This window comes from Prionailurus bengalensis, chromosome C2 (genome assembly GCF_016509475.1).
Source record: "Prionailurus bengalensis isolate Pbe53 chromosome C2, Fcat_Pben_1.1_paternal_pri, whole genome shotgun sequence".
Lineage (NCBI taxonomy): Eukaryota > Metazoa > Chordata > Mammalia > Carnivora > Felidae > Prionailurus > Prionailurus bengalensis.
In genome coordinates, this window is record NC_057350.1 from 81,315,119 (window position 1) to 81,340,534 (window position 25,416).

Below are 25,416 nucleotides of genomic sequence, written 5' to 3' on the forward strand. Positions count from 1 at the left end.
TGAATCTAAGTACATGCTTAACCGACTGAGCCACCCAGGCGCCCCTCCCCCTTTATTTTTTTAAAGTTTATTTATTTTGAGAGAGAGAGGGAGAGAGAGCGCTCAAATAGGGGAGGAGCAGAGAGAGAGGGGAAAGAGAAAATCCCAAGCAGGCTACACACTCAGCGTGCAGCCCAATGTGGGGTTCGACAGTTCTCACGAACTGAAATCATGATTTGAGCTGAAACCGAGAGTCCCGGAGGCTTAACGGACTGAGCCGCCCAGGCGTCCCGCTGTCTCCCTTTTAAGCACAAAGTTTGCCAGGCAACCACCAAGGTGGAGTTACAGGGCAGGATAATCAGGGTGCCCTCTTCTGGCCAGGGACCGACTCCACCCTCCCCAATCCCCCCTTTTTCCTTGGGGTGAAGTAGGTTGCAGGCCAAATTGTGTCCAGGCAGAAACGTCAGTGAGACTCCCCAGGACTACCGATCAAGTCCACGGTGCGGTAGAGGAAAACGGGACTCCCGAGGCCCTCCGCGGACCGCAGGCTCTGGGCAGGCCCACGCCCCGTCCGGCCCCTCGTGGGAGCCGTCGCAGACCCCTCCCCGCCCACTTTCGCAGAGCATGCCGGGGCCGCTGTGCCCGCGGCTCCTCCCGCCTGGGTCGCTGTGTTTCCCTTGCCCTGCAGCCTCCAGTCCGAGGAATGCACGGGGACGGCGTGGAACTTAATCTACACCTCTTTGTCACTCTTGCCCCAGTCTGTGCGACCCCCAAAGCGTGTCACCTGTGCAAATAAAACGGGGTAGAAGTTAAGGGCCCCGTAGGCGCGGAGCGCGCGCGGCGAACCGGAAGTGACGCGCTCCGTGCCCGCGTATTCCCGCCCTGCCCTTCGCCGGCTGTTCCGTGGCGGGAACCCGGGCGACCGTGCTGACGGCGGCTACTGTAAGTGTCACCCGGTCTGGCGGCTCCGGGCCTCCGAGGCCTGATGGTCTCACATTGGGGAACGGAGCTAGAATTTCGCGGCCACCTCGCCCCTTCCCTATCCCCAGGAGCCCCGGGGACGACCCTGCGGCATCCTCGCTCCGGAGACGAGCGGCTGAGAGGCCCAGGCAGTGCCCAGGAGCAGGCGAGCCAGGGATAACGGGCGACCGGCAGGAGAAATTGCAAGGGTGGCCTTCGCTCTCCTCACCTCCTGCGCCCTTGATGCCCCTGTGATGTCTTCCCCCGTCGCTCCAGTTCGCAGAATGGTAGCTCAGTACAGCATCTTTCAGAGCCCTGCTTTGGCTTGTAGTACTGTTTAGTAATTGCTGCAACCTGTGGCAGGGATGGAGGGAATAATCCAGTAACTCTAAAAAATCCAGTAATGCAGGTTTTAACCATTTTTACCGAGTGTTTACTCATATGCCAAGCATAGAGGTATGTGTACACAGAAGTATGCTTTTTCTGTGTATTTCTTTAAAAAAAAAAGATTAAATTGACATACGATATTAGTTTCAGGTGTACCACAGTGCTTAAACGTTTGTATACATTAAGAAACTATTGACTACATTCCCTGTGCTGTAGGTTACATCCCGTGGTTCAATTTATTTTATAACTGGAAGTTTGTGCTTCTTAATCCCCTTCATTCATTCTGCCCTCTCCCTTCTGACAAGCACCAGTCTGTTCGCTGAGTCTGGGTGTTGTTTTGTTCTGTTTTGTTTAGATTCCTCATGTAAGTGAAATCATGCAGTATTCGGCTTTCTTTTGTCTTTGGTTAGTAGAACATCCGCAAGGTTTGTCCGTGTTGCCACAAATGGCAAGATGTTTTTTCTTGTTTATGGCTGAGTAACATCATGTGTGTGTATCACATCATCTTTATCCATTTATCCACTGATGAACACTTGAATTGTTTCCGTATCTTGGCTGTTATAAATAATGCTGCATTGAACATAGGGGCGCATAGATCTTTTGAATACCCAAGAGTGGAATTGCTGGATCATATGATACCTCTGTTTTCTAATACTTTGAGGAAACTCCATACTGGTTTTCATAGTGTCTGCGCCAATTTAATTCCCACCAACAGGGAATTAAAGGGCCAACAGCCCTCGCTGGCACAATTCTTTTATTTACCTTTTATTCTTTTATTAACTGCCTTATGGAGTCGGCCTTAGCTCCTTTTACAGAAGGGGAAGCTGAGTCTCATAAATGGTAATTCAGTCACCAAATACTATGGAGCATCTATCATGTACTAGTTACTGCTCTAGGCCCTGAGCGAGAGCAGTGAAAAAAACAGAATTTTCGGGCAAGCTAACAATGCTCTCTTATCCCTAAAACAGCCTTCTGCTGCCTGTAAGAAAGTATATTTGAATGTTAATAGTGGTTATCTTCTGGGTGAGATTTTTGCATGACTTTTTAGAACAATTCATGCTTTCCCACTTCGTTTTGATTTCTTCGGATGAGCATGTTATTAAGCAAAAGAACTGTTTCCATTTTAACAACAAATTCCCAGACCCGACCCTCCCCACGAAACAGCCTCTTCAGAGTCAGCGGTAGTCGTTGGCTCTGCCACTAAAACAGATCTTTGAGTAGAGCTCTAGGCGCAAGAAAAGAAATGAAAGTTCTCATTTGTGGTCCCAACTCCTCATTGCTAAGTCCGTCCCTGGGTCTGAGCTAAAGCTAGGCCCCTGACTGAAATGGAAGAGACTGGCCGAAATGGTAGAGGCCCATGCATAGTTTGGCCATTAATGACATCATATTTGTCAAAAAGTGTGGAATTCAGAATTTTTCATTCATAAATTTATCTTTGTTCTGTAACTCTCTCAGTATAAATAAATTCTAAGTGTCCTAAGCACTTCGGCCAGTTTTATGGTCCCTTTAGTTCTCAGCACAATACATTTAGAGGATGCTAGGTCACGAGGTGATGTCCTTTATTTGGTAAGTAATTATTGGAATATTTTGCACAAGGTTAAGCGTGCTTTCACGCCGTATGTCCTCATAATGATTTCGAAAGAGCTTTTCCTTTTCTGTCTTGCACCTGGTCAGGGTGAAGTAACCATGCAGGCTTTTCTAAAAGGCACATCTGTCAGTACTAAACCACCACTGAAGGATCGAGTAGCTGCCACAGCTGGAAGCAGTGGAGAGAACAAGAAAGCCAAACCTGTTCCGTGGGTGGAAAAATAGTAAGAATGCTTGTGGTTTTGTTGAAATAGTTAATATATTACGTCTCTAACCAGTTTTGATCACTTTTTTTTTTTTTTTTAACTTACGGGGAGAGGGATGATTTGCTTTGTTTAGATGTCCTTAAGAATCACCCAATTAGGTAAGTCATAGAGCCTTGCAGCTGAAACTACTATAGAATGATCTAGTTTAATTACTTTATAGATGAACTAAGGTCTTGTGTATAACTCAGGTCTGTGGTTTAGGGATTGAGATACAGCAGAAGAAAACAGTTTCTAGAAGGTGACCATAAGGGCTTGTCAGGAGTTCCATTTAAATCCAAATAATCTGTTCCCCCTTTCATTGCTGGTAGGTGGACATTGTTGAGTTTTTGTTTATGCATTTTGGCAAAAACGCTTGAGGTGGCGCTTAAATTTAAATCAGCTAAGTGATATTATGACAAGTTGTTATAACCCTTGGTGTTATAATAATATAGCCTCAATTATTACCAAAAGTTTGTGGATTACTTATAGGTCAAATAAAATCCTCCCGTGTTTTATTTGCTACCAACGATGGTTTTTAAAATGGGAGATTTCACATTCGAATCTAGATTTTTAATTTAAAAAATATACCGGAGGGGGGGAAACCTAGGTTTTCAGCTTCTCAGGGGATTAGACAGCACTAGATGCAGATTCTTACTTGACACCATGAGACCTGAGTACTGCTTCTCGTTCTGGCAAGGTCATATGTTCTTCAATTCGCCATCGTTCTTCTGTTTTCTCTTGCCTTACACTCTGCCTTCTTTACTCTTGCTTTCTCCTTGGCCCCTGCAGGTATTTGCATATGAAACCCTGGTGTATAACATACACTGGTTTCCCTAGAAAGCATTATCTGACATAAAATTCCCACCCAGCATTGACCTGATTAATTAGAAATGTATAAATCAAGGAAGAGCTTTTAGCCAACTAAGTACAGTACCTAATCTTAGGGTTAGGAGTATAACTTTGTTCCAGTTTCTCTTAAAATCACTACTGATGTAAGATGAAAATTATATGTTGTTATACTTCATTTTGGTTAAACTTGTTATTTTGTTAGCCCTCAGTCAAGTGAATAGGTATGCATTTTCTGCACAGTTAGGTGATGGATGAAATTGGTATTAACCAATTAACTATGTTAACTGTGTATTAACTGTATTAACCAAAATAGGTGTTTATTCTGGGGTGCTAAGTAGGTCTCTCTTTTCAGCTTAAGTGCATGATCTTATCAAAATATATTATGTTCTAGGCCATTGTTTACTTTAAGTTTTTAACCAGTGGACATTTGTGGTGTAATAAAGCAAAATATTTTTACTTCATTGTTGTAAGTACTCTAGATGCAAGCAATGCATGTAAAAGGAAAAGTGATTTCACTCCTTCAGTATATATTAGCTTAAGGTAAATACAAATGGGGCTTCCACTACTTCCAATTATGAAAGTTTCCCATTTTATCACCAATATATAAGAATTATCATTGGTATTTTAGCAAAAGGAACACTTAAGACATTACTGTGGCTATTATACTAAATAATCTCTGGGGTTTTTTTTCCAGTCGCCCAAAATGTGTGGATGAAGTTGCTTTCCAGGAAGAAGTGGTTGCAGTACTGAAAAAGTCTTTAGAAGGAGCTGATGTGAGTAGCAAATGATGTGTCACGTCATTGGGAGATTGAAGATTTAATTTACTTACCCTCTTCCTTCCTTTTATAATTGCCTGCTCCCCTAAAATACTAGCTGTACATACAGTATGCCCTTGATAACTATTTGTACAGTGGATGATTGGTTCAAATATTGATTGAGCATCTCCCATTCTGTCCTGTGGCATTGTTATGTAATACTCAAGTGGAGACCATTGAACGAGACACGCTAGGTTCTTTGGCTCATGAGCTTTTATTTTGGTGGAGAGTGACAGAGAATGAATCTGCAAGCCAAATAAATAAGAGAATTATAGATAATTGTGCTCTGAAGAAGAGTTAGAGATTCTTTGAAACTCTAATTGCTCACCTAATGTTAGGATTTGGTTTGAACTACAACATAAAAAACATGAGTATTTCTGCTTATAGCATTGTGTCTCCTGCTGTGATATGTGAGATTTAAAAAAACTCTTTATGGATGTGAGGGTGATCTGGCTGTAACATCTGTCACCCCATTGATGGCCAGGGTTGATTCGGCTGATCTGGCTGGCTAGGCGGGTGTCCCCTTCCTCCCTCACCGCTCCATGTGTGTCCCTCCCGAAGCTGCACGCTCGGTTGAAGAGGACAACCTTCCCCGATAGAGGAGGACCGTTCTTTGGTCAAGGGTGTACGAGTAGCTGCGCTCCCCTGCCGAAACCTCCAAACAAGCTCTCAAGGTCCATTTGTAGGAGAATATAGGGTAGTCAAGTTTCCAAGACTCCAGACACATCCAAATGAGGTGCTGCATGTGGCAGTCTGCCTTTCTTAAAAAACAAAAAAACCCAAAAAACCTTTGAATGACTTGCATCTTAGGTTATTCAGGGGCAAGATAACTCCGTAAGAAGAATTAGCAGTTTAAAGTTGTATTATGAAGTGCTTTAAGAACTCAGTAAAAGAAGGGGAAAAGTTGCAGATGAAAGTGGGATGTGGTTTTTACTTTTTTTCCCGAGGAAGAGTTGCTTCCTTCCTGTCTGCCTGGCTACTTTGGATTAGAGGTTCTTTTGGCTTTTGCTGCCATTATTCTCTTCCTGGAATTATACTAGAGTAGTACATATTTTGAAAGAAGTTCTATTTCTCAAACTATTTAAAATCTTTGCCAGTTTTTGTTTTGATTTGATCTTGACACAAATGTCTTTACCTTTTAATTTTGGTGTATACAGTTTCTTTTTAATTAAAAAAAATTTTTTTTTAATGTTTATTCATTTTTGAGAGACAGAGCGTGAGTGGGGGAGGGGCAGAGAGAGAGGGAGACACAGAATCCAAAGCAGGCCCCAGGCTCTGGGCTTGAACCTGCACACTGTGAGATCATGGCCTGAGCTGAAGTCGGATGCTGAATTGACTAAGCCACTCAGATGCCCCTGGTGTATACAATTTTAATTGTATAGTAATAACTACACAGACTGCAGGACAAGATATATTTTAATTGGTAGTATTCTCAACTCTTTAGGCATATGTAGTGGGATTATGATCCAGTTCTTGACTTTATACCATCTATCTCATAAGGCTGAATTAAGAAGTTTCTTTTTTAAACCCTTGTTTAATATTTTATGTTTGTTTTCAGACCAAGTTTTAGAAAACTTAAAGATGAAATATTTTTTTAATAAATGCTTTTATGTTTATTTATTTTTGAGAGACAGTGCAAGTGGGAAGGGAAAGAGAGGGAGATACAGAATTCGAAGCAGTCTCCAGACTGAGCTATCAGCACAAGCCCAATGTGGGGCTCAAACTCACGGACCATGAGATCATGACCTGAACTCAAGCCAGACACTTAACACTGAACCACCCAGGTGTCCCAAGGTGAAATAACTTTTAAATTCTACAGAGTAAAGAAAAACAATCCATACCTTCATTTACTTTAGTGTAGGTGCTGCTGAAGTGAGTACTCATTCCTTCATTTAGATTAGAAGTTATTAAAGTAGAATTATAATAGAGGTTTTTCAGACTTTTTTTTTTTTTCAGTTTATATATTTATTTTGAGAGTATGCAGGAGAGGGGCAGAGAGATAGAGGGAGAGAGATAATCACAAGCAGGATCCACACCGTTAGCACAGAGTCCCATGTAAAGCTCAGACTCAGAAACTATGAGATCGTGACCCGAGCCGAAATCAAGAGTCAGTTGCTTAACCGACTGTGCCGCCCAGGCACCTCCAGAAATCAATTTTAAGCCCTAATATTCCACATACAGTTCTTGAACGCACCATATATATCACCGTTATGTAATGTAAGGCTTAATAACTTTGCCATGTTTCAAAGAATTTAAGTTATTGTATGTGATAGTTACATGGATGAATTACTATAAATATTGAAGCATGCATGAATCAAAGTAATAGTAATGACCTTAAAGGGGCACCTGGGTGGCTCAGTTGGTTGAGCATCCAACTCTTGATTTCTGCTCAGGTCATGATCTCATGGTTCATAGGATTGAGTCTTGTGTCAGGCTCTGCACTGACAGCACGGAGTCTGCTTGAGATTCTCTTGCATGAGCGCATGCACTCTCTCTCAAAAATAAATATTTAAAAAAATAGTTATAATCTTAAAGACGAAGAAGCCCAGGAATATTTTTTTAATAAAATTGACATACCCAAGTTGACTAGCCCAGAGCTACTAGAAGGAACGCAATGATAAGGATTAGAGTGGAAATAAGTAAAATAGAGACTAAAACAAACAAAAACAGTAGAAAAGATCAGTGAAACCAAGAGCTGGTTCTTTGAAAAGATAAACAAAATTGATAGGCCTTTAGCCAGACTCCTCAAGAAAAAGACAAGACTCAAAATCAGAAATGAAAGAATAGAGATACCAAATGACACCACAGAAATACAAAGAATTATAAGAGAACATGATGGAAAAGTATATACCAACAGATTGGACAACCTAGAAGAAATAGATAAATTCTAAAAACATATAATCTTCCAAAACTGAATCAGGAAGAAATAGAAAATCTGAATAAACCAGTTACTAGTAATGAAGTTGAATTGGTAATCCCAAAACTCCCAGCAGACAAAAGTCCAGGACCAGATGACTTCATAGGTGAATTCAACTAAACATTTAAAGAAGAGGTAATACCTATTCTTCTCAAACTAATCAAAAAAGTAGAAGAGGAAGGAAAACTACCAAATTTGTTCTATGAGGCTAGTATTTTCCTGATTCCAAAACCGGTTAAAATGCTTAGAAGGTTTTTGGTGTTTGCGGGGCGCCTGGGTGGCGCAGTCGGTTAAGCGTCCGACTTCAGCCAGGTCACGATCTCGCGGTCCGTGAGTTCGAGCCCTGCGTCAGGCTCTGGGCTGATGGCTCAGAGCCTGGAGCCTGTTTCCGATTCTGTGTCTCCCTCTCTCTCTGACCCTCCCCGTTCATGCTCTGTCTCTCTCTGTCCCAAAAATAAATAAACATTGAAAAAAAAAATTAAAAAAAAAAATGAAGGTTTTTGGTGTTTGTTTTTAAGTAGTGAAACTCATAGCTTGTGTCTTAAGCTATGTTACTAATGTGACAGTACCAGTCTTCAGTCTATACATTTGTACATCGGTTTATTTATTTGACACATGTTGAGTACAGTACAAGATGCTGAGAACACAGATATGAAGAGAACAAATAAAGTTCTTGACCTTCTTACGCTTACCATCTAGTGAGGTAGACCGCTTACTATCTAGTGAGGTAGACCGGTATTTTACAATCAAACCCAATCACTAACAACTGTAAGTTACTGTATATAAATAAATAATTACAAAGTGTGTTAAGTGCAAAGACTGATGAGAGAGTAACACAAGAGTTCCACTTTAGACTGGGTGGTCAGGGAAGGCTTCTGACTTGTAATGCAGTAAGAGTTGGCTAAACAGAAAAAAACAGACCCTACCTAGCTCATGGGGGAAACATAGGCCATAAAGTGCTTAGTTGTTAGAATTCACTGTAAGTTGGAGCCTAGAAGGTGAGAGAGTTGGTGAGCAGATCATGGATGTCCTTGTAGGTATAGGTTGATTTTTGTTTGTCTGGTTTTGTTTTTCTAAGTAGAGTGTGAAGTCAATGAATAGTTTTTAAGTGGCAAGCAGAGTGGCATCTGATTTGGGTGAAGAATGGATGGGAAGGCTGAGGGTTAGACAAGAGTGGAAACACATGAACTGTGCTGCCTAGTTTCCTATGTGCGGTGATTTCTGTATGTGAAAGGACGTACTGAAGAATGCAGTTTTGTAACAGCTCATTAGATTTTTGTAGATTTATCAGTCTGTACCACAGATTGTGTGCTTGATATGAGCCAAGCTAATGAGATTTAAGGTATACAAAAAGATAGTGATTTAGTTTAATCCTTTCTTCCTCTAATTAATTCTCCCTGACATATTGGGCATCCCTACACAGTATATAATCATGGTATAGAGTACTACCTAGCACTTAATAAATGTTTTTTTTTTTTTTCTTCTCCTACTCTTGGAACATTATCGAGAGCCCTGATGAGTCTTTTTCATTCCTTTTTCCTCAGTATTAGCCAAATCCAGGTTCTCCTTTGGTCCGTTTCCTCTTTGAAGCAACTGACATATTTATAAAATATAAAATCTTGCCCAATCCTGAGCAAAGGGTGGGATAGGGCACTGAAAGAAGCCTGAGATTCCAGTCTTGGGGTGCCTAGCTGGCTCGGTTGGTGGAGTGTGAGACTCTTGATCTCAGGGTTGGTTGTGAGTTTAAGCCCCACGCTGAGTGTAGAGATTACTTAAGAAATTTAATCTTTAAAAAAAAAAAAAAAAGTTCCTAATTCCAGCTTTGAAAGCTTCACTTAAGTATATTGGGAATAGAGCAGTCAGAAATATGGATTCAGCTTAAGATATTAGACATTTTGGAAGAAAGTACAGTATTACCTGAAAAAAGAAAAAGCAGGATTTACAACTGCTAATACTGTGATACTGGTTATATGAAGAAATATTTGTATTGAGATATGTGCACTATTAGGGAAGTCATTGCACTGTTCCATAGACATTTTCAGTCATCATTTTCATCTATTTGTGCCAGAATACAGTTTTTAAAAAATAAAATTTAACTTCTACAGCTCCCTAATCTCTTGTTTTATGGGCCACCTGGAACTGGAAAAACATCCACTATTCTGGCAGCAGCTAGAGAGCTTTTTGGGTAAGTTCAAATCTCTCTCTTTAAAAAGGCCTAGACACCAAAAATCTCTGCTTTTCTTTCTCTAAAAACTTGTATTTGGTTTCTCTGCATGGTTATTGGCTTTGTTTTTATTTCTGTATTTTTTATTAATTCGGCGGGCCCATTTCAAGTTCTTCCCCTCCAATAAATAAGCTTGGCTACATCTTTTGTAATCTTCATTTTGAACCTTATTCAGATGCTGGAATGTACTACAACACAGTAGCGTCATGATTTTTCATCACTTGAACTTTTTCGTTATGATTTTTGGAGCCCAGAGGACCTATCCTATCTTTCTTCAATCATGCCAATACTCACCTCAGTCTGTTAATGGTGTGTTCGCATCTATGTCCTTGTGTGATAGAATCTGCTGTGTCTGATGCTACTGACCCACACCACCCCTTCCAGAGTTTCTTCTGGCTCGGGCCTTTCCAGCGTTGCCTCTGGAGTAACTAGGCCAGCTCCTTGCCCTTAAGTATCTTGAGTGAGCACAGTATGTGGTAGTTGATGCAGTAGGAGTCCAGGAACACCAGAAAATCTGTGAGCCAGTTTCTTAGATTCTTCTTTCTGGATTGACTGTCTTGGCTTAGCCAACCATTTTAGAGCAGCCCTTGGATTTCTCCACAATTTTTGTATCAAGCATAAGGTCAAAGGGTACATCTGAAATCCTACACGTAAAAATAATCAGATGCCTCTGAAAGCACCAAATATGTAGAGATAATTAGTTCTATGTGAACTAATGTGAAGGAACTATGTGAAATGTGAAGGAAGAAAAATGGGGAAGCTTCTGTGAACCTAATATTTTATTTATTTGACAGCAACTTTTGTTTCTCAAGGAAATTATAAAAGTTCTTTGGATTATTCCACAACTCCAGTCCAAACTGAACCGGCCTTAGCAATGTAGTCATAATGAACTTAAGTACTTTATTAGTTTTTTGAGAGGTCAATCCAAATTATATAACTTTTAAAATATCCTCTTAAAAATAATGTCCTTATAGAACTAAAAGAACTTTAATTATGAATTCCACATTTCATAGTATATGTAGTTTTAAAATAGAAAATATATACACAGAGCTTTGTGTGTTTATGCCCAAAGAAAAATGCCTAGGATCTCATGCTGTTTAGGAAAAATAAAGAGAAGACTAAATCCCAACTCTTTTTTAATTAAAAAATATGTGTATAATGAAAAAGGGGAACCCATTTTCAACACACTGGTGTGGCAGGGTGTTTTAATTGTTCTTTTAATTTTCTTCTGATTTCTCAGATGGTCCTATGGTGAGCTACTTTTTTTTAATATTTATTTTAGAGAGAGAGAATTTGAGAGCGAGCACACGTGAGCAGGGGAGGGGCAGGGGACAGAGGATCTGAAGTGCGCTTCTGTGAAGCCCAATGCAGGGCTCAAACTCAAGAACCAAACCATGAGATCATGACCTGAGCTGAAGTTGGACACTTAACCGACTAAGTCACCCAGGCACCCCTGGTGAACTACCTTTAAGAATTTTTTTAAAAACTCACTTAAGAAAAACTTCATGTATTAATTCAGTAATAGCGCTGACAGAAAGCCACCTTATGGAAATAATCGAAAATATGCTCTATTGCAGCAGTATTTAAAATTGAACATATTTAAAACTATCTAGATGTCCAACAATAAGCAAATGGTACAGTCATAGGATAGAACATCATAAAGCTTTTAAAACGGTATTTATGGGGCTCCTGGGTGGCTCAGTCAGTTAAGCGTCCGACTTCCTCAGGTCATGATCGTGCGGTCAGTTAGTTCGAGCCCCACGTTGGGCTCTGTGCTGAGAGCTCAGAGCCTGGAGCCTGCTTTGAATTCTATCTCCCTCTCTCTCTGCCCCTCCCCAGCTCACGCTCTATTCTCTGTCTCAAAAGATGAATAAACGTTAAAAAAAATTTTTTTTAATGATATTTACGGTGGTTCTGATGACATGGCAAGATGTTCATGATATAATCCTAAGTGAAAAATTGATTTAAAATGTTATAAATTATGTGATACCATCTTTTTTTTTTCCCATCTGCTTTTTAAACTGCATGGAAAAAAACCTATGTCTATGCGAAAGAAAAAATACACAAGTGATTGTGTGCCTTCTATCTATAGTGTTTACTAGGTGGATTTTAAACTACTTCAAAATGTGCCATTTTTAAAATGTATTTTAAACCTTGGTTATTTATATGCTGTATGATGTTTCATATTTGTTTCATTTTGACATAGGCCTGAGTTGTTTCGATTGAGAGTTCTTGAATTAAATGCATCTGATGAACGTGGAATACAGGTTGTTAGAGAAAAAGTGAAGAATTTTGCTCAATTAACTGTGTCAGGAAGTCGTTCAGAGTAAGTAAGCTCACTTTCCCTTCTTCATCCCATGTCATTGCATGTAAAATACTTCTCTGCCAAATGTCCAACTCCTTTTTCTTTTTTAATTTTTTAAAAAATTTTTCTTATGTTTATTTTTGAGACAGAACATGAAAGGGGAGGGTCAGAGAGAGGGAGACACAGAATCTGAAGCAGGCACCAGGCTCCGAGCTGTCAGCACAGAGCCCGACACAGGGCTGGAACTCACGGACCGTGAGATCATGACCTGAGCTGAAGTCGGATGCCTAACCGACTGAGCCACCCAGGTGCCCCTTCTTTTTTAATTTTTTTTAATGTTTATTTTTGAGAGAGAGCACAAGTGGGGGAGGGGCAGAGAGAGAAGGAGACACAGAATCCGAAGTAGGCTCCAGGCTCTGAGCTGTCAGCACAAAGCCCAATGTGGGGCTCCAACTCAAGGACCGTGAGATCATGACCTGAGCTGAAGTCGGAAGCTTAACCGACTGAGCCACCCAGGCACCCCTGTCCAACTCCTTGGATCATATCTCTTTTTAAGATTTTATTTTTTTAAGTAATCTCTACACCCTGTAGGGCTCGAACTTATAACTCCAAGATTGAGTTATATTCTCTGCTGACTGAGCCAGCCAGGTGCCCAATTATCTAAATTATTTAAACCCATCAAGTGACCTTTCTATTATAATAACTAATTTTAAATTGTTTACTGTCAAGAGTTTTTAACTGATGTTTTGTCTAAGGAGTATTAATCAAATTTGATAGTTTGGTGGTACACTCATAATAAAAAATCCAGATTTTTGTTATTGTGTTATTTGAAAAAAATTTCAGGTATCTTAAGCTTCAGTGTATATTTCATACTTAAGGTGACCATATAAGTTCTTGTCCAAACTCAGACACTTTTAGACTAAAAGAGGAGGTATTATTAATAATTTAAATAGGACTGCCCTGAGTTAAACAGTGATGTTTAGTCAGCTACTTATACTGCTTAGATGGCAAAGTACCAAGATAAAATTTTTGGAAGCTGGCATATATTTAAATTTGTATCTGAGCATATTTAAGAATTTGTAGAAAGTGATTTTTGATATCTACCTTGGCCTGACAATGCATATAAATCCTGTATTTGATAAGGGACTTAGATCAAAAATATATAAAGAACTCTAACATTTTAATGATAAAAAGAAAACCCAGTTTAAAAGGCAAAGGAACTGAATAGACCTTACACTAAAGAAGATACAGTAGTTCTCCCCCCGCCTCCCCCCCCCCCGTTATATATTGTTTCTGTGGTTTCAGTTGCCTGCACTCAGCTGAAGTACAGAAACAAATGATCTACCTTCTGACATAATCCTCAGAAGGTCATTAGTAGCCTGACATCACTTCATCTCATCACATAGGCATTTTACCATCTCACATGATCACAAGAAGGGTTAGTACAGTCTCATAAGATATTCTGAGACCATGTTCACATAAATTTTATTACACTATAATTGTAATTGTTCTATTTCATTATTAATTACATTATTGTTCATCTTTTCCTATGCCTGATTTATAAATTGAACTTTTTCATAGGTAAGTATATAGGGGGTATGTGTGAATAGGAAAATACATGGTATATATATTTGTATGCTGTTTGGTGCACTATCCCGGGCTTCAGGCATCCAGCGGTGTCTTGGAATGTACTCCCTGTGGATAAGGGGGGACTACTATACAAATGGCCAGTAAGCATGTGGAAACATGCTCATCAACATCATTAGCCACAGAGAAATGCAAATGGAAACCATGATGAGATACCACTTTACACATACTTGGATGGTTGTTATCAAAAAGAAAATAATTCATATTGGTAAGAATGTTAAGAAATTGGAACCCTTATACTTTGCTGACTATAATGTAAAATGGTACAAACATTTTGAAAGTACTTTGGCGGGTCCTTTAAAAGTTAAACATAGAGTTACCAGATGACCCAGCAATTCCAATCCTAGGTATATACCCACAAGAAATGAAAAAATAGGTCTGTTCAAAACATGTACAAAAATGTTCATAGCGGTATTATTTATAATAGTCAAAGCATGGAAAAATCCAAATATTCATTAACTTATGAATGACTGAATAAACTGTGGTATATCCCTTTGCCATATTATTTAGCCATAAAAAGGAATGAAGTAATGACGCAACAAAATGAATGAACCTTGAAAGCATGCTAAGTGAAAGAAGCCAATCACAAAAGACAACATATTATTCCATCTATATGAAATGTCTAGAATATGCACATCTGTGGAGAAAGTAGAGATCCATGATTGCCTATGGCTGGGAGAGTTGGGAGAAGTGACTCCTAGTGGGCATGGGGTTTTTTGGGGGGACCATGAGAATATTCTAAAAGTAGATTGTGGTGGTGATGATATGTGAATTATAACTCCTGTTTCTCTGAATCAGTGGGAAGCCGTGTCCACCTTTTAAGATTGTGATTCTGGATGAAGCAGATTCTATGACCTCGGCTGCTCAGGCAGCTTTACGACGTACCATGGAGAAGGAGTCTAAAACCACCCGATTCTGTCTCATCTGTAATTATGTCAGTCGGTATGTGTATTGCCCTGAAGATAGATGCTAGGCAGCCTTATTTTGATAACTCCAATTAGGGAGAAAAAAACTTTAAATGTTTCAAGGCTACAGTAATTTCTCCTCTATCACATCTTGATTTGTTCTGATAAAAAGGTCTTTGGGGGGAAATTCTTTAGATACTGACTTTCTTTTCCCCAATATTTTACAGAATAATTGAACCTCTGACCTCTAGATGTTCTAAATTCCGCTTCAAACCACTGTCAGATAAAATTCAACAGCAGCGATTACTAGACATTGCTGATAAAGAACATGTCAAAATTAGCAATGAGGTAATTCCTAATTATTGCAATTACTAATTCCTTTGATGAATTCATGTAAAGAGGTCCTGAAAGCATCAAATGTGTTGCTTTAATTTCTGATACCTTTAGGCAAAGTTAAGCTAAAAGAGTGACAGTTGGAATGTCGAGGAATTATATAGCTCTTCAGCATTCTTGTTACTATTAGAAGTTTATTATATTTCAGAGACCCAGAACTGGGGCAGATTTCATACACCTGATACAAATTCTGCAAAAAATCTCTGCATAATGACAAGATTTTTTTTTTTTTTTAATTTTTTTTTTTCAACGTTTATTTATTTTTGGGACAGAGAGAGACAGAGCATGAACAGGGGAGGGGCAGAGAGAGAGGGAGACACAGAATCGGAAACAGGCTCCAGGCTCCGAGCCATCAGCCCAGAGCCCGATGCGGGGCTCGAACTCACGGACCGCGAGATCGTGACCTGGCTGAAGTCAGATGCTTAACCGACTGTGCCACCCAGGCGCCCCAACATTTTAGTGTCCTAGCTAATGTTTCACTTCAGGAGAAATTTGGTGATGAAATTCAGGTACAGAAAGAGACTATAAAGGCCTAATTCATTTTAACAGAATTTAACCATAATTTGAATCGTTTTTGCTTCATGTATTAAATAGAAAATAGGATTCGAAGTGTGGAACATCTCTGTCTCTGCAAATTTCTTTCAGAGGCAAAAGATCTATATCCTTTTATTGGACTGATGCTGTCTTCATGAATTCTGCCATTTTATAGGACTGATAATATTCCCCTAAAAATGAAAATACATTTTTTCCCCATTAACTCTAGGCTAAAACATAGTGTTTTTCCACTTTCCTTTATTAAAGCCAAAAGTCATAATTGGCTGTCCATCACTGTTAAAAAAAAAAAAAAATTTTTTTTTCCTAGGGAATAGCTTATCTTGTTAAAGTGTCAGAAGGAGACTTAAGAAAAGCTATTACATTTCTTCAAAGTGCTACTCGATTAACAGGTGGAAAGGAGATCACAGAGAAGGTGATCACAGACATTGCTGGGGTAAGATTGAAATTTTTAGTTGGCTTTGTGGCTTTTAGAAAATTTTCGTCAAATATATACAGAATGCTTAATATGTGCTGGTTTATTCCATTTAGGCAGCTTTAACAAAATACCATAGGCTGAGTGGCTTATAAACAGAATTTCACAATTCCGGAGGCTGGGCAGTCTGAGGTCAAATATATGTATTGAGTATCTGGTGAGAACTAACTTCTTAGTGCCTAGACTCTAGTTTGTGGACTAGACTCACTGCATCCTCCCCTGGCAGAAAGGTCTTTTATAGGGCACTAATCCCATTCATGGGGGTTTCACCCTCAGGACCTAATCAACCTCCCAACAGCCTCCTACCTTCTTAACATCACAATAGGGATTTTTAATAGGAGTCTTGGGGTTATTAGGTTATAGCATGTGCCAAGTACTGTGCTAGAAACCGTGTAATAAGGGAACAACCTGGAAGCATCACAACACTTCAGGGATGTGGCATTAAAATAGATTTAACAACTGTCCCTGTTCTGACAAATCTCTTCTGGCCAAAAGGTCATACATATATAAAGGGGCAATATCCTACTTACAGAAATCATTTGTCAGGGTTCATCTCTATTAGGATTACTACTGCTACTACTTTTAAAACATAAGTTCCCAAAGGTATTTTTCAGTGCCGTAATGAAATTGATGGCATTAGTTGCCTTTAATTTTCTGGGTACTTTGGGCCTTCTGAGAGCAGTCTCTTATTAGTGGCATCTTTGTTTGGAAAGGGGCAGGGGGCACTCTCCTTTAAAGTCCCTTTCTTAAAGTACTTGGCTCATTTGAGCCACTGGGGTATGACAGCAGCCAGTAGGGACAATTTTTAGCTGTTCACCCACTGCCCAGATCAGCTATTCTTGTTTCATCATGGGCTCAAACTTGAAGCTCTCAGGAGCAAAGGAAAGCAAAATGCATCTCCCTGGATATTAGTGACTGGACTAATTTAAGGTGCTCCAACACAGGGTAAAAAGCCAGGGCCATATGGAAAACTCAGCTCCCTAGCTTTCTGGATCATGTGTCTGGAGTTCAGGATAGAAGCCATAAAGGGGCTTTCCAGCTCTGCATGGGTTTAGTTAGGGTTAACAGCTCTACATCCCATGCCACAGGACGTCTTTTCGCATACAATGAACTACCCTACCCAGGCCTGAGAGAAAAGTGGGTTCAGGCATGTTCAGACCCAGAAACCAAACCTTATAATCTTTTTAGGTAATACCAGCTGAGACCATCGATGGACTATTTGCTGCATGTCAGAGTGGCTCTTTTGACAAACTAGAAGGTGTGGTAAAAGTAAGTCATCGCTTCACTCATAACTATGGGGAAGGGAAAACTTAAAAGAATCACCCCAAATGCTGTACTTTCCTGTTGCAGAATTTAATAGATGAGGGCCATGCAGCCACTCAGCTTGTAAATCAACTTCATGATGTGGTTGTAGAAAACGATAACCTTTCCGACAAACAGAAATCCATCATCACAGAAAAACTTGCTGTAAGTAGGCACCTGTTTGCACACTTCAGCAAAATGTGGAACTCCAAGGGAAATTTTACTAACCTTTAATTTTCTTGTAGGAAGTAGACAAGTGCTTAGCGGATGGTGCTGATGAACATCTACAACTGATCAGCCTCTGTGCTACTGTGATGCAGCAGTTAACTCAGAATTGCTGAAATGTTCGTAAGATGTTTAAAACTTAAATAAAATAACCAAAACACCTTTAAAGTGAATATACAATTTATTTAACATTCAAACTTCATTAAGACATGTGCAATATGGCAATTTTAATTACTGGGGGTTTAACCCTACCTAGGATATGATTGCTTGCTGGGGCTTAGCAACAGGGTCCAGTTCACACTTAGCACTAATTAAATACTTTATTGAATAAATACAATACCAAACAAAATGCATTCAAATGCTTCCTAAAAAAAAAAAAAATCAATTTTAAAGGCCTTTCTATTCAGGCTAATGACAAACACAATAAAGGCAGATATGCTAGTTTAACATAATTGGCTGATTTTATACAGCACTTATATCTTTTAGTCCACAAGTATATTATTAAATGATAGAGAACATCTAATACAACCATTTCTACAGAACTAGGAAATAAATTTCTAAGAAAGAAAGATTTTACAGACCCCATCTTTTATACCCAACCCCAACAGTCTAACTCTAAAGAGGATAAAGCCAATGCCTTTCTCCTCACAAGAGCTCACGACTAAAGTCGCTTTGCTATCAAAATCTGTATTTCTGATCCGTTATGAGCATTGAGACAAGATTCAAATATTCCCAAAGAAAGAAGCACAATGCACGTTGTGATCGCCTATTCAGCAACAGCGAGCACTGCATTCAAAACTATCTCATCCCAGGAATTAAATAAGGTCAGCCACATTCATTGGCATTTCCTCCACTGTAGTATTGTAGAAAGTCTCAATGTCACGAAGAATCCTCTTGTCTTCTTCAGTAACAAAGTTTATAGCCACACCTTTCCTCCCAAATCGACCCCCTCTGCCAATTCTGTGTAAGAAAAAAAAAAAATCAGCAATTAGAATGTTTCTTCTCAAATTCAAATGAACTACTGAACATGATGATCCACTTGTTAACCATCAGCTGCTGTTTACTTAACAAGGTTATAGTTCGTGCTTCTAATTGGAGCACTAGCTGCTAATCAATATCTAGAGAAAAAAATCTTCCTTTGCAGTTAGTGCCAAAAGGATTCAAGGCTTGTCTGGCTGCAAAATGAGATTTTATCAGGTGTCTTGAGCACTACTTTTAAAGCAGATGACAGTATTGTGTTTGGGGTAGTGAAATTAAAGCCCATACCAAAGTGGGCCAGCCAAGAGCAGATGTCAGCCTGGGACAGATGTAAACACCAGGGATAAAACAAAAAGAACAGTTATGTAATCCATTTCGACGCACCTCTGGAACTGTAAACTGTAAATACAAATGCTGCAAGGTTAACTACTGCCTAAAACTCACAACTTTTTCCAGTGGGAAAACAAGTATTTGGTATGGTAACCCAAACTTATCACTGCTTTTTTGCTCAGTTTCACACGTTGTAACTCAAATTACTCAAAACGTGTTTACCTCCAAAACAGCTTTCTACCTTCCTGATAGAAACCAGACAACACAAACCACCTACTAGACTAACATACAAAATGCCTTGGCTGGAGCAACTTAAAATATCAAATAATCATGACAAAAGAAAAACAAATATAAATACCGACTCGCTCTTTATTCAAACAGTGTGCTGTTTCGCTTATGATTCCACGTCCTAAATTACGTCAACGCCGTTTCTGAGCGCCATCTCGTCATCAACTGCTGCTATCGACTCCTGTATTTTTTAAAAAGTCTTTTTTTACATCATATAACAAAGTACAGTTCAATTTACTTAGGGATAAAGCCACTATAACTAAACCAGGGACTGCTCAAATTGCTACCAGACAACACCAAGAAAATCCCAACTACAGAGGAATCATCGAGAAAGCACATGGACACAGGAACTTCACTAAAAACTCAAAAATAAGCTAAGACCAACAGATCTAAACAACCAGATTTGTATGTATTCAGTCCACAATTTGGGCAACATTTACAACTGTTTTCCCACTGTTAAGATGACCAATCTTCCCAAGTACAATTTTAGTTACACCTTACCAAGTTACTAAGTCTTTTTACTTCCCTGATTTGAAGTTACCTTTCAAATAAATCAGTCAGTAGAAAAGACATACATGAATTCCTTTTCCCAATGCAGTCAAGATGCCACCTACTCACCTGTGAATATAGTTTTCACGATTGGTAGGTAGATCATAGTTTATAACCAATGACACTTGTTGCACATCAATCCCACGAGCCTGAAATACAGTAATATAATGTTCAACTCCCAAAAAAAAACCCCACACAGCTATGTAATGTAGGCCACAAAATAGTAGTGAACTATGTTAAGTGGTATAGCCCACTGTGGAGTGTGGTCTGTTCTTTATTCTCCCAAAGAGCCCAAGTTGGTAAAGGTTATTAAAAAACCTTCCCCCCAAAACAAACTTTTGGTAGATTAAACAGAACGGTAAGAGACTTACCAACAAGTCAGTAGTGATCAGAACGCGGCTTGACCCTGATCGAAATTCCCTCATGATAACATCTCTTTCCTTCTGGTCCATGTCACCATGCTGCAAATTAACAAACCTTAATTCAAGAATCACCAGTCAAACCAATATTTAACTTTATTGACATGTATGAGACCAAGCGTCCCTGGCTGCTACAGGAGTATAGCAGACAGGTATAGTTAAGAAACAACTTTATTTTGAGCAGGGGGAACGACAACACAGCACTTAACAGCTATATTGTAGTCTAAATCCTGCTTTAATGAAAATACAACACTATAATTACCACTGCTAGGTTACAACACCTCTTACCAGAGCAGAAACTGTGAAGTCCCTGGCGTGCATTTTCTCAGTGAGCCAGTCCACCTTGCGCCTTGTATTAAGAAAAATAACAGCCTGAGTAATCGTCAGGGTCTCGTACAAGTCACAAAGTGTATCCAACTTCCATTCCTACAATATTTCAAAGTTAACACAGTTATTAAAATCTAGTTTCCAACTCCCATGAGAAATTCATTGTTAGGCCTAATACATATAGCACCAAATCTTCAGACAAAGGACACTGGACATTAAGAAAGAGGTCCACCCCAGTCTTTACAATCTAGTGCAGTTATTTTTCTTCTTGTGTGTACTCTGCTAGCATTACTACAGAAACTAAGACAATCTTAGGTTCTGTAATTTTAGCACAGTGCTTATACAAGAAGGTTAAAAAAAAAAAAAGCTACATCTTAATGTCTAGTAATTAGATACATTACCTCTCTTTCAACATTAATATAAAACTGTTTGATTCCTTCAAGGGTCAATTCTTCCTTTTTCACCAGAATTCGAATTGGATCTCTCATGAATTTTTTGGTCACTTCCAACACATCAGTTGGCATTGTGGCAGAAAGCAACACAACCTTAAAAAGACCATGCTTATGTTACTGCACAAATAACACACTTTCACAATACTCAAAAAACAGACCAGCCTCACTATGAAACTGTTACAGTTCTGCACCAATTGCTTTAAGGGAAAAAAACCAACATTTCAATTGTACTGCAACCTGCATTAACCAAAGTCCCAACTACTATAGGAGAGGGAGTAAAATTAGAGCTCACCTGAATACTCGTATTTAATTTTTGGAAAATCTCATAGATTTGATCCTTAAACCCTCGGCTCAACATTTCATCTGCCTCATCCAAAACAAACATTTTGATCCATTTTGGAGCTGACAAAGACAAAGCCATACATATTATCAGCTCTCGATCGGTGGTAAGAATAGGATTGCAAATTTTAATTTGTAATAGCAAAAACATTATATTCAATCAACAATACTTACAAAGGTATCTTCTGTTTAACATATCAAACACTCTTCCTGGTGTACCAACAACAATGTGTGGTGCTTCAGCCTGCAGTTTTTGCATTTCATTCCGAACATTGGTTCCACCAATGCAGGCATGACAAGTTGCTCCCATATAGTCTCCAAGGGCCAGAATTACCTTTTGGATCTAAAAGCCAATACCCTTAGTTATTATGCAGCAGAACCATAGGCTGTGACTAAAATTCCAAAGCACAATGGCAAATATCTGGTCTGCAAATAGCTTCTATGCATGCACAGCACTTAACTACTTCCAAGCTTAAAACGCAGACTGATCTAACAGCTTCCTGATAAAATTCCCTTAAGGTGTCTTCCTTATGCCTTGTCAAACTTGGAATCTTGTTGCCCCAGATACCAGCTATGTTAATTAAAAGATCTGAGTTCAATCATTTCCTACATTGCTCTTCATTGTGTAGGAAGGGGTAAATAGTGGAACAGTGGAATGATCTCTGCAATTACATCTAGGACAACATGTGGATACTTAAGTTTTCCCCGAGTACTGGAATTTGTCATTTTGACCTTAATAAAGCCTAGTTTTATTAGCAAGGTTTTACTTCAAAGCCAATATAGCAGTGAGCTTTGAAAACATAGCATGCAACAGATGCATCACAAACTACTGAGACAGTCAAAGAACATGTCACTGCAGTTTTCATGTTGCACAACTGCATTCAAACTTCAAAATGGGAACAGACCTAGTCCACCCTGAAAAGAACACTTTGGTTTCTCAAACCTCTTACACAACCTTGCAAACCATACCTGCACACCCAGTTCCTATGTTGAACTTTCAACAACTCCCTGCATGCATGGACAATTAAAAGGAGGGCTCTAATAGGACCGATTTACACTAAGTTTTAAATTCTTCACAGTTGTGAAACCTGAAACCTATGCAACACGCAAGCAGTTTTTTTGAACTACACTATCAATACCTGTTGAGCCAGTTCTCTGGTGGGGGCCAATACTAGTGCTTGGGTCTCCTTGAACTCAATCTCCAACTGTTGCAGGATGGAAATAGCAAATGTGGCTGTCTTGCCAGTACCTGACTGAGCTTGAGCAATCACATCATACCCTAAAAAAAGTAGGATACATATTTACCGATCCCACATCAAACCGCCACTTCTAGTTCACACCGTGTATTCCGTTTGGAACATTAATTATGCCCAAATCATCAAGTGATCAGCAATGAGCATTCTCTTCATTTCAGGTCAGTCCCGAAAGATGATTGCCATCATTTCACTTTAAGGAATACAAACAGGTGCTAGTCCCCCAGAAGTTATTTTCCCTTTAATGGTCCAGGTCTATGTAGAACAGTTAATTCATTTCTATCAAGTGCTAACTAGTTCTTTTACCTTTAATACAAGGAATAATAGCTCTCTGCTGAATAGCTGAAGGCTTCTCAAAACCGTAAGCATAGATGCCCCGAAGAAGAGACTCCTTTAAATTCATATCGTCAAAGTTATCAACAATCTCATTCCAGTTGCTCTGCAAGTTACATATAAAAAAGACCGAGTAAGTGGGATGAACAAGCTCACCTTTCCACCGTTTCAAAATCCACACACATTCCTTACCTCGATGACACCATCGGGGTCCATTCCCTCTGGGCCTCCATGTTCTCTGCCGACGAGAATACTGCAGTTAGAGAACTTCCCTTTCCCACGTCTTCTCAGGGGCACACCAAGGGACAGCCCTATTCCTGGCGGCCTCCTCGGGCTACCCTCCCCTGCACGTGTACACTCTCTAAAGCACAAGAGGGCCCGTGCGCGCCAGTCCGAAGGCCGACAATAAGGGACGCCCGGAAAGGCCCCACGGACGGCGGCCCTTCCCCCCCAGGCCCGACCGCCGGGCGCTGCCGTCTCGGCGGCAGACCGTCTCGCGAGAGCTCCACGCGCTGAGCTCCGCCCCTTACACTGCGCAAGCCGGGGTGATTGACGCGGGCCGAGGCCTGGCAAGAGCTGTGCCAACGGTTCGCAGGGACCCCGTTGCCGGCGCGGTCCCAGCCGCCTTGTGGTGGTGACGAGCGGGCGCCGCTGCCACCCTTCCCCCCACCCCACCCAAAGTCGAGCACTACAACTCGCGCCACCCGCCGCCAATAAAGCTTTCGGCCCGTTACAGTGTACCGACTGCGGACTGCGCCACCCCTTTAAACGTGGCCCCGTGGCAGGGAAACCGGCCGCGGTTTCAAAGCGTCTTCGGGGGGAGAGAGGACACCCTCCAACACCACTCCGTTTTTGTACCCTAGTCATCCCACAACCCAGGCCCTACCCATCATGGAAGCTTCTCGAAGGGCAGGGGGGTACTGCACCCCAAGGAAACGCCCATGAACCCAGAGCTCCCTGCCCCACGCCGTCCATTACACTGTCCGCTCGCGTCATATGACCTTCACCACAAACTACCACCACCGAGAAAGCGCCATACCTGTTATAATCCGCGGAGCCACCAGACATGATCCGAAGAAACACTCAGCGCCCGACTGGAAAGACAGCGGTACCGCGCCACCCGTTTTTTATAGGCTCGCGGCCGGAACCCGTTTTCTGCGGAGGAATTTTCTTGTCGCTCTTCGGTAATCCACCAAATTGTGACCCTGGGGTCCTTACCTCAGAAAATATCCTAAGCAAGTGGGTGGGAAAATCCAAATTTAGTGATTTCTGGATCTTACAGGGCCGCTGGAAATCCCAGGACCTTGGGGGAAGGTTGGGACTCTTTGCCTTGCGGCGGAAGAATATTGCAGCAAGGGGTGGCCAAACCAAGCTCCCGGCCCGCCCCGCTCCTACGGGGTTTCCGCGTCCCTGAAGCAGAGACGGCCGGGGGAGCCGAGCGGGACCGGGAGGCGGAAGCCTGGGGCGGTTGCGTGCTGGGCAGCCGGCGTTTCCCCGCGGGCCAGTGGGGCTGAGCTCGCCGTCCGCCGCCGGCGCTCGGGGCCCGCGACTGGGGCACGGCCCCGCTCTGCACCTGAGGGGGTGGGGAGGAGGGGTTCGGGTTCTTCCGCCGCCTCCCGCCGCTGTTCAACTCGACCGTGAAGAGCCTTCTGGCCGCTAGCTGAGCGCTGAACATCTATTCAGATCTTAAAAGTGTGAAACTTCCTGCGAGGGAAGATGTCGGCCACCCAGCTCGTCCCAGAAAACCCGGTGCACCGGAGTACATTGTGCCAAGCGGCAAAAAACTGTTTAGTGTCATTTACAAATGTCTCTGGAGTAGGCAACTCTGTTCTCATGTTGCCTCTGGTCTTCTCTCGTTCTCTTTTTAAAATAATAGTAATTTTAACGTGTGAGGAATGCCCGATAAAATCACTGAACTTTTGCAAATGCTTAACAGCTAAGGAACGAGTAATTTTCCTGTGATGCAGGAATGTAAATGGACGCTTCCGGCAGCTACAGCTCCGTGCCCCTTGGGGACTAGATAGATTTTTGATTCTAGTCTATGTTGGTCTTTTTGTTTTTGTTTTTTCAAAAGGCTTTGAACTCTAGTTGTTTAATACCTAATGCATGTTGATTTAATGGAAAGTGAGAGCAGTACAACCCTTGCTGCTTAAATAAACTGCTTGATTCTTTAAGCCCCAGAGATTTTCAACCGTAGCCCTAACCCAGGCCTGTTGAAAAAAAAAAAAAAAATCAATGTATTTAGTCATTTAACTTTAAAATGCTACCCACACTGCAAAATATTGTCAAGGGAAACATTTCCTCATTAATTCAGACAACCACCTAAAGTCAGCTAACTAGAAAAACTGACTCTTAATTTTATATATATATGATAGTTAATT

General features: G+C 40.7%; 2 protein-coding genes and 4 non-coding genes across 9 annotated transcripts; 1 reads left to right on the plus strand and 5 right to left on the minus strand.

Moving 5' to 3' along the window:
* Nucleotides 1–613: 613 nt before the first annotated feature.
* On the plus strand, nt 614–18,180 carry RFC4 (replication factor C subunit 4). Of its 3 annotated transcripts, none has more exons than XM_043594643.1 (11): nt 614–921; nt 3,001–3,137; nt 4,702–4,780; nt 9,845–9,924; nt 12,170–12,289; nt 14,714–14,857; nt 15,048–15,168; nt 16,076–16,201; nt 17,429–17,509; nt 17,591–17,707; nt 17,788–18,180. In XM_043594643.1, the coding sequence occupies exons 2-11, from the start codon at nt 3,013–3,015 to the stop codon at nt 17,881–17,883; spliced, it is 1,089 nt and encodes a 362-aa protein (XP_043450578.1). In that variant the 5' UTR covers nt 614–921; nt 3,001–3,012; the 3' UTR covers nt 17,884–18,180. The 3 variants fall into 3 exon arrangements, with proteins under 3 accessions (XP_043450578.1, XP_043450576.1, XP_043450577.1); XM_043594641.1 differs by having other exon boundaries at nt 909–1,226; XM_043594642.1 differs by lacking the exon at nt 614–921 and adding an exon at nt 1,265–1,395.
* On the minus strand, nt 17,930–24,188 carry EIF4A2 (eukaryotic translation initiation factor 4A2). Of its 2 annotated transcripts, XR_006299400.1 has the most exons (12): nt 24,075–24,188; nt 23,228–23,273; nt 23,009–23,141; nt 22,589–22,728; nt 21,624–21,792; nt 21,403–21,512; nt 21,060–21,203; nt 20,620–20,757; nt 20,284–20,373; nt 19,982–20,061; nt 19,438–19,544; nt 18,601–18,727 (listed from the first exon to the last, which is right to left on the minus strand). XR_006299400.1 is itself a non-coding variant. In XM_043594640.1 (11 exons), exons 1-11 carry the CDS (start codon nt 24,101–24,103, stop codon nt 18,583–18,585), a joined length of 1,224 nt encoding a protein of 407 aa, XP_043450575.1. In that variant the 5' UTR covers nt 24,104–24,188; the 3' UTR covers nt 17,930–18,582. The 2 variants fall into 2 exon arrangements, 1 of the variants encoding a protein (XP_043450575.1); XM_043594640.1 differs by lacking the exon at nt 19,438–19,544 and having other exon boundaries at nt 17,930–18,727.
* On the minus strand, nt 20,118–20,257 carry LOC122492516. Its single transcript, XR_006299690.1, has one exon. It is a non-coding gene; the product is annotated as a small nucleolar RNA SNORA4 (small nucleolar RNA).
* LOC122492507 lies at nt 20,436–20,567 on the minus strand. Its single transcript, XR_006299682.1, has one exon. It is a non-coding gene; the product is annotated as a small nucleolar RNA SNORA63 (small nucleolar RNA).
* On the minus strand, nt 20,835–21,010 carry LOC122492536. The gene has a single exon (XR_006299708.1). It is a non-coding gene; the product is annotated as a small nucleolar RNA SNORA81 (small nucleolar RNA).
* Nucleotides 22,830–22,898, minus strand: LOC122492542. The gene has a single exon (XR_006299714.1). It is a non-coding gene; the product is annotated as a small nucleolar RNA SNORD2 (small nucleolar RNA).
* Nucleotides 24,189–25,416: the final 1,228 nt, after the last annotated feature.

Bases quoted from the DNA above. Each gene is read 5' to 3' on its own strand.
- RFC4 (XM_043594641.1), top strand. From the start codon at position 1,194: ATGTCTTCCCCCGTCGCTCCAGTTCGCAGAATG. The intron at 9,925-12,169 runs GTAAGTTCAAAT...ATTTTGACATAG, and splicing joins GCAGCTAGAGAGCTTTTTGG to GCCTGAGTTGTTTCGATTGA. The intron at 17,510-17,590 runs GTAAGTCATCGC...TTCCTGTTGCAG, and splicing joins AACTAGAAGGTGTGGTAAAA to AATTTAATAGATGAGGGCCA.
- EIF4A2 (XM_043594640.1), bottom strand. From the start codon at position 24,103: ATGTCTGGTGGCTCCGCGGATTATAACAG. The intron at 21,793-22,588 runs GTATTGATAGTG...ATTGGCTTTTAG, and splicing joins CCAGAGAACTGGCTCAACAG to ATCCAAAAGGTAATTCTGGC. The intron at 21,513-21,623 runs GTAAGTATTGTT...TGTCTTTGTCAG, and splicing joins GTTAAACAGAAGATACCTTT to CTCCAAAATGGATCAAAATG.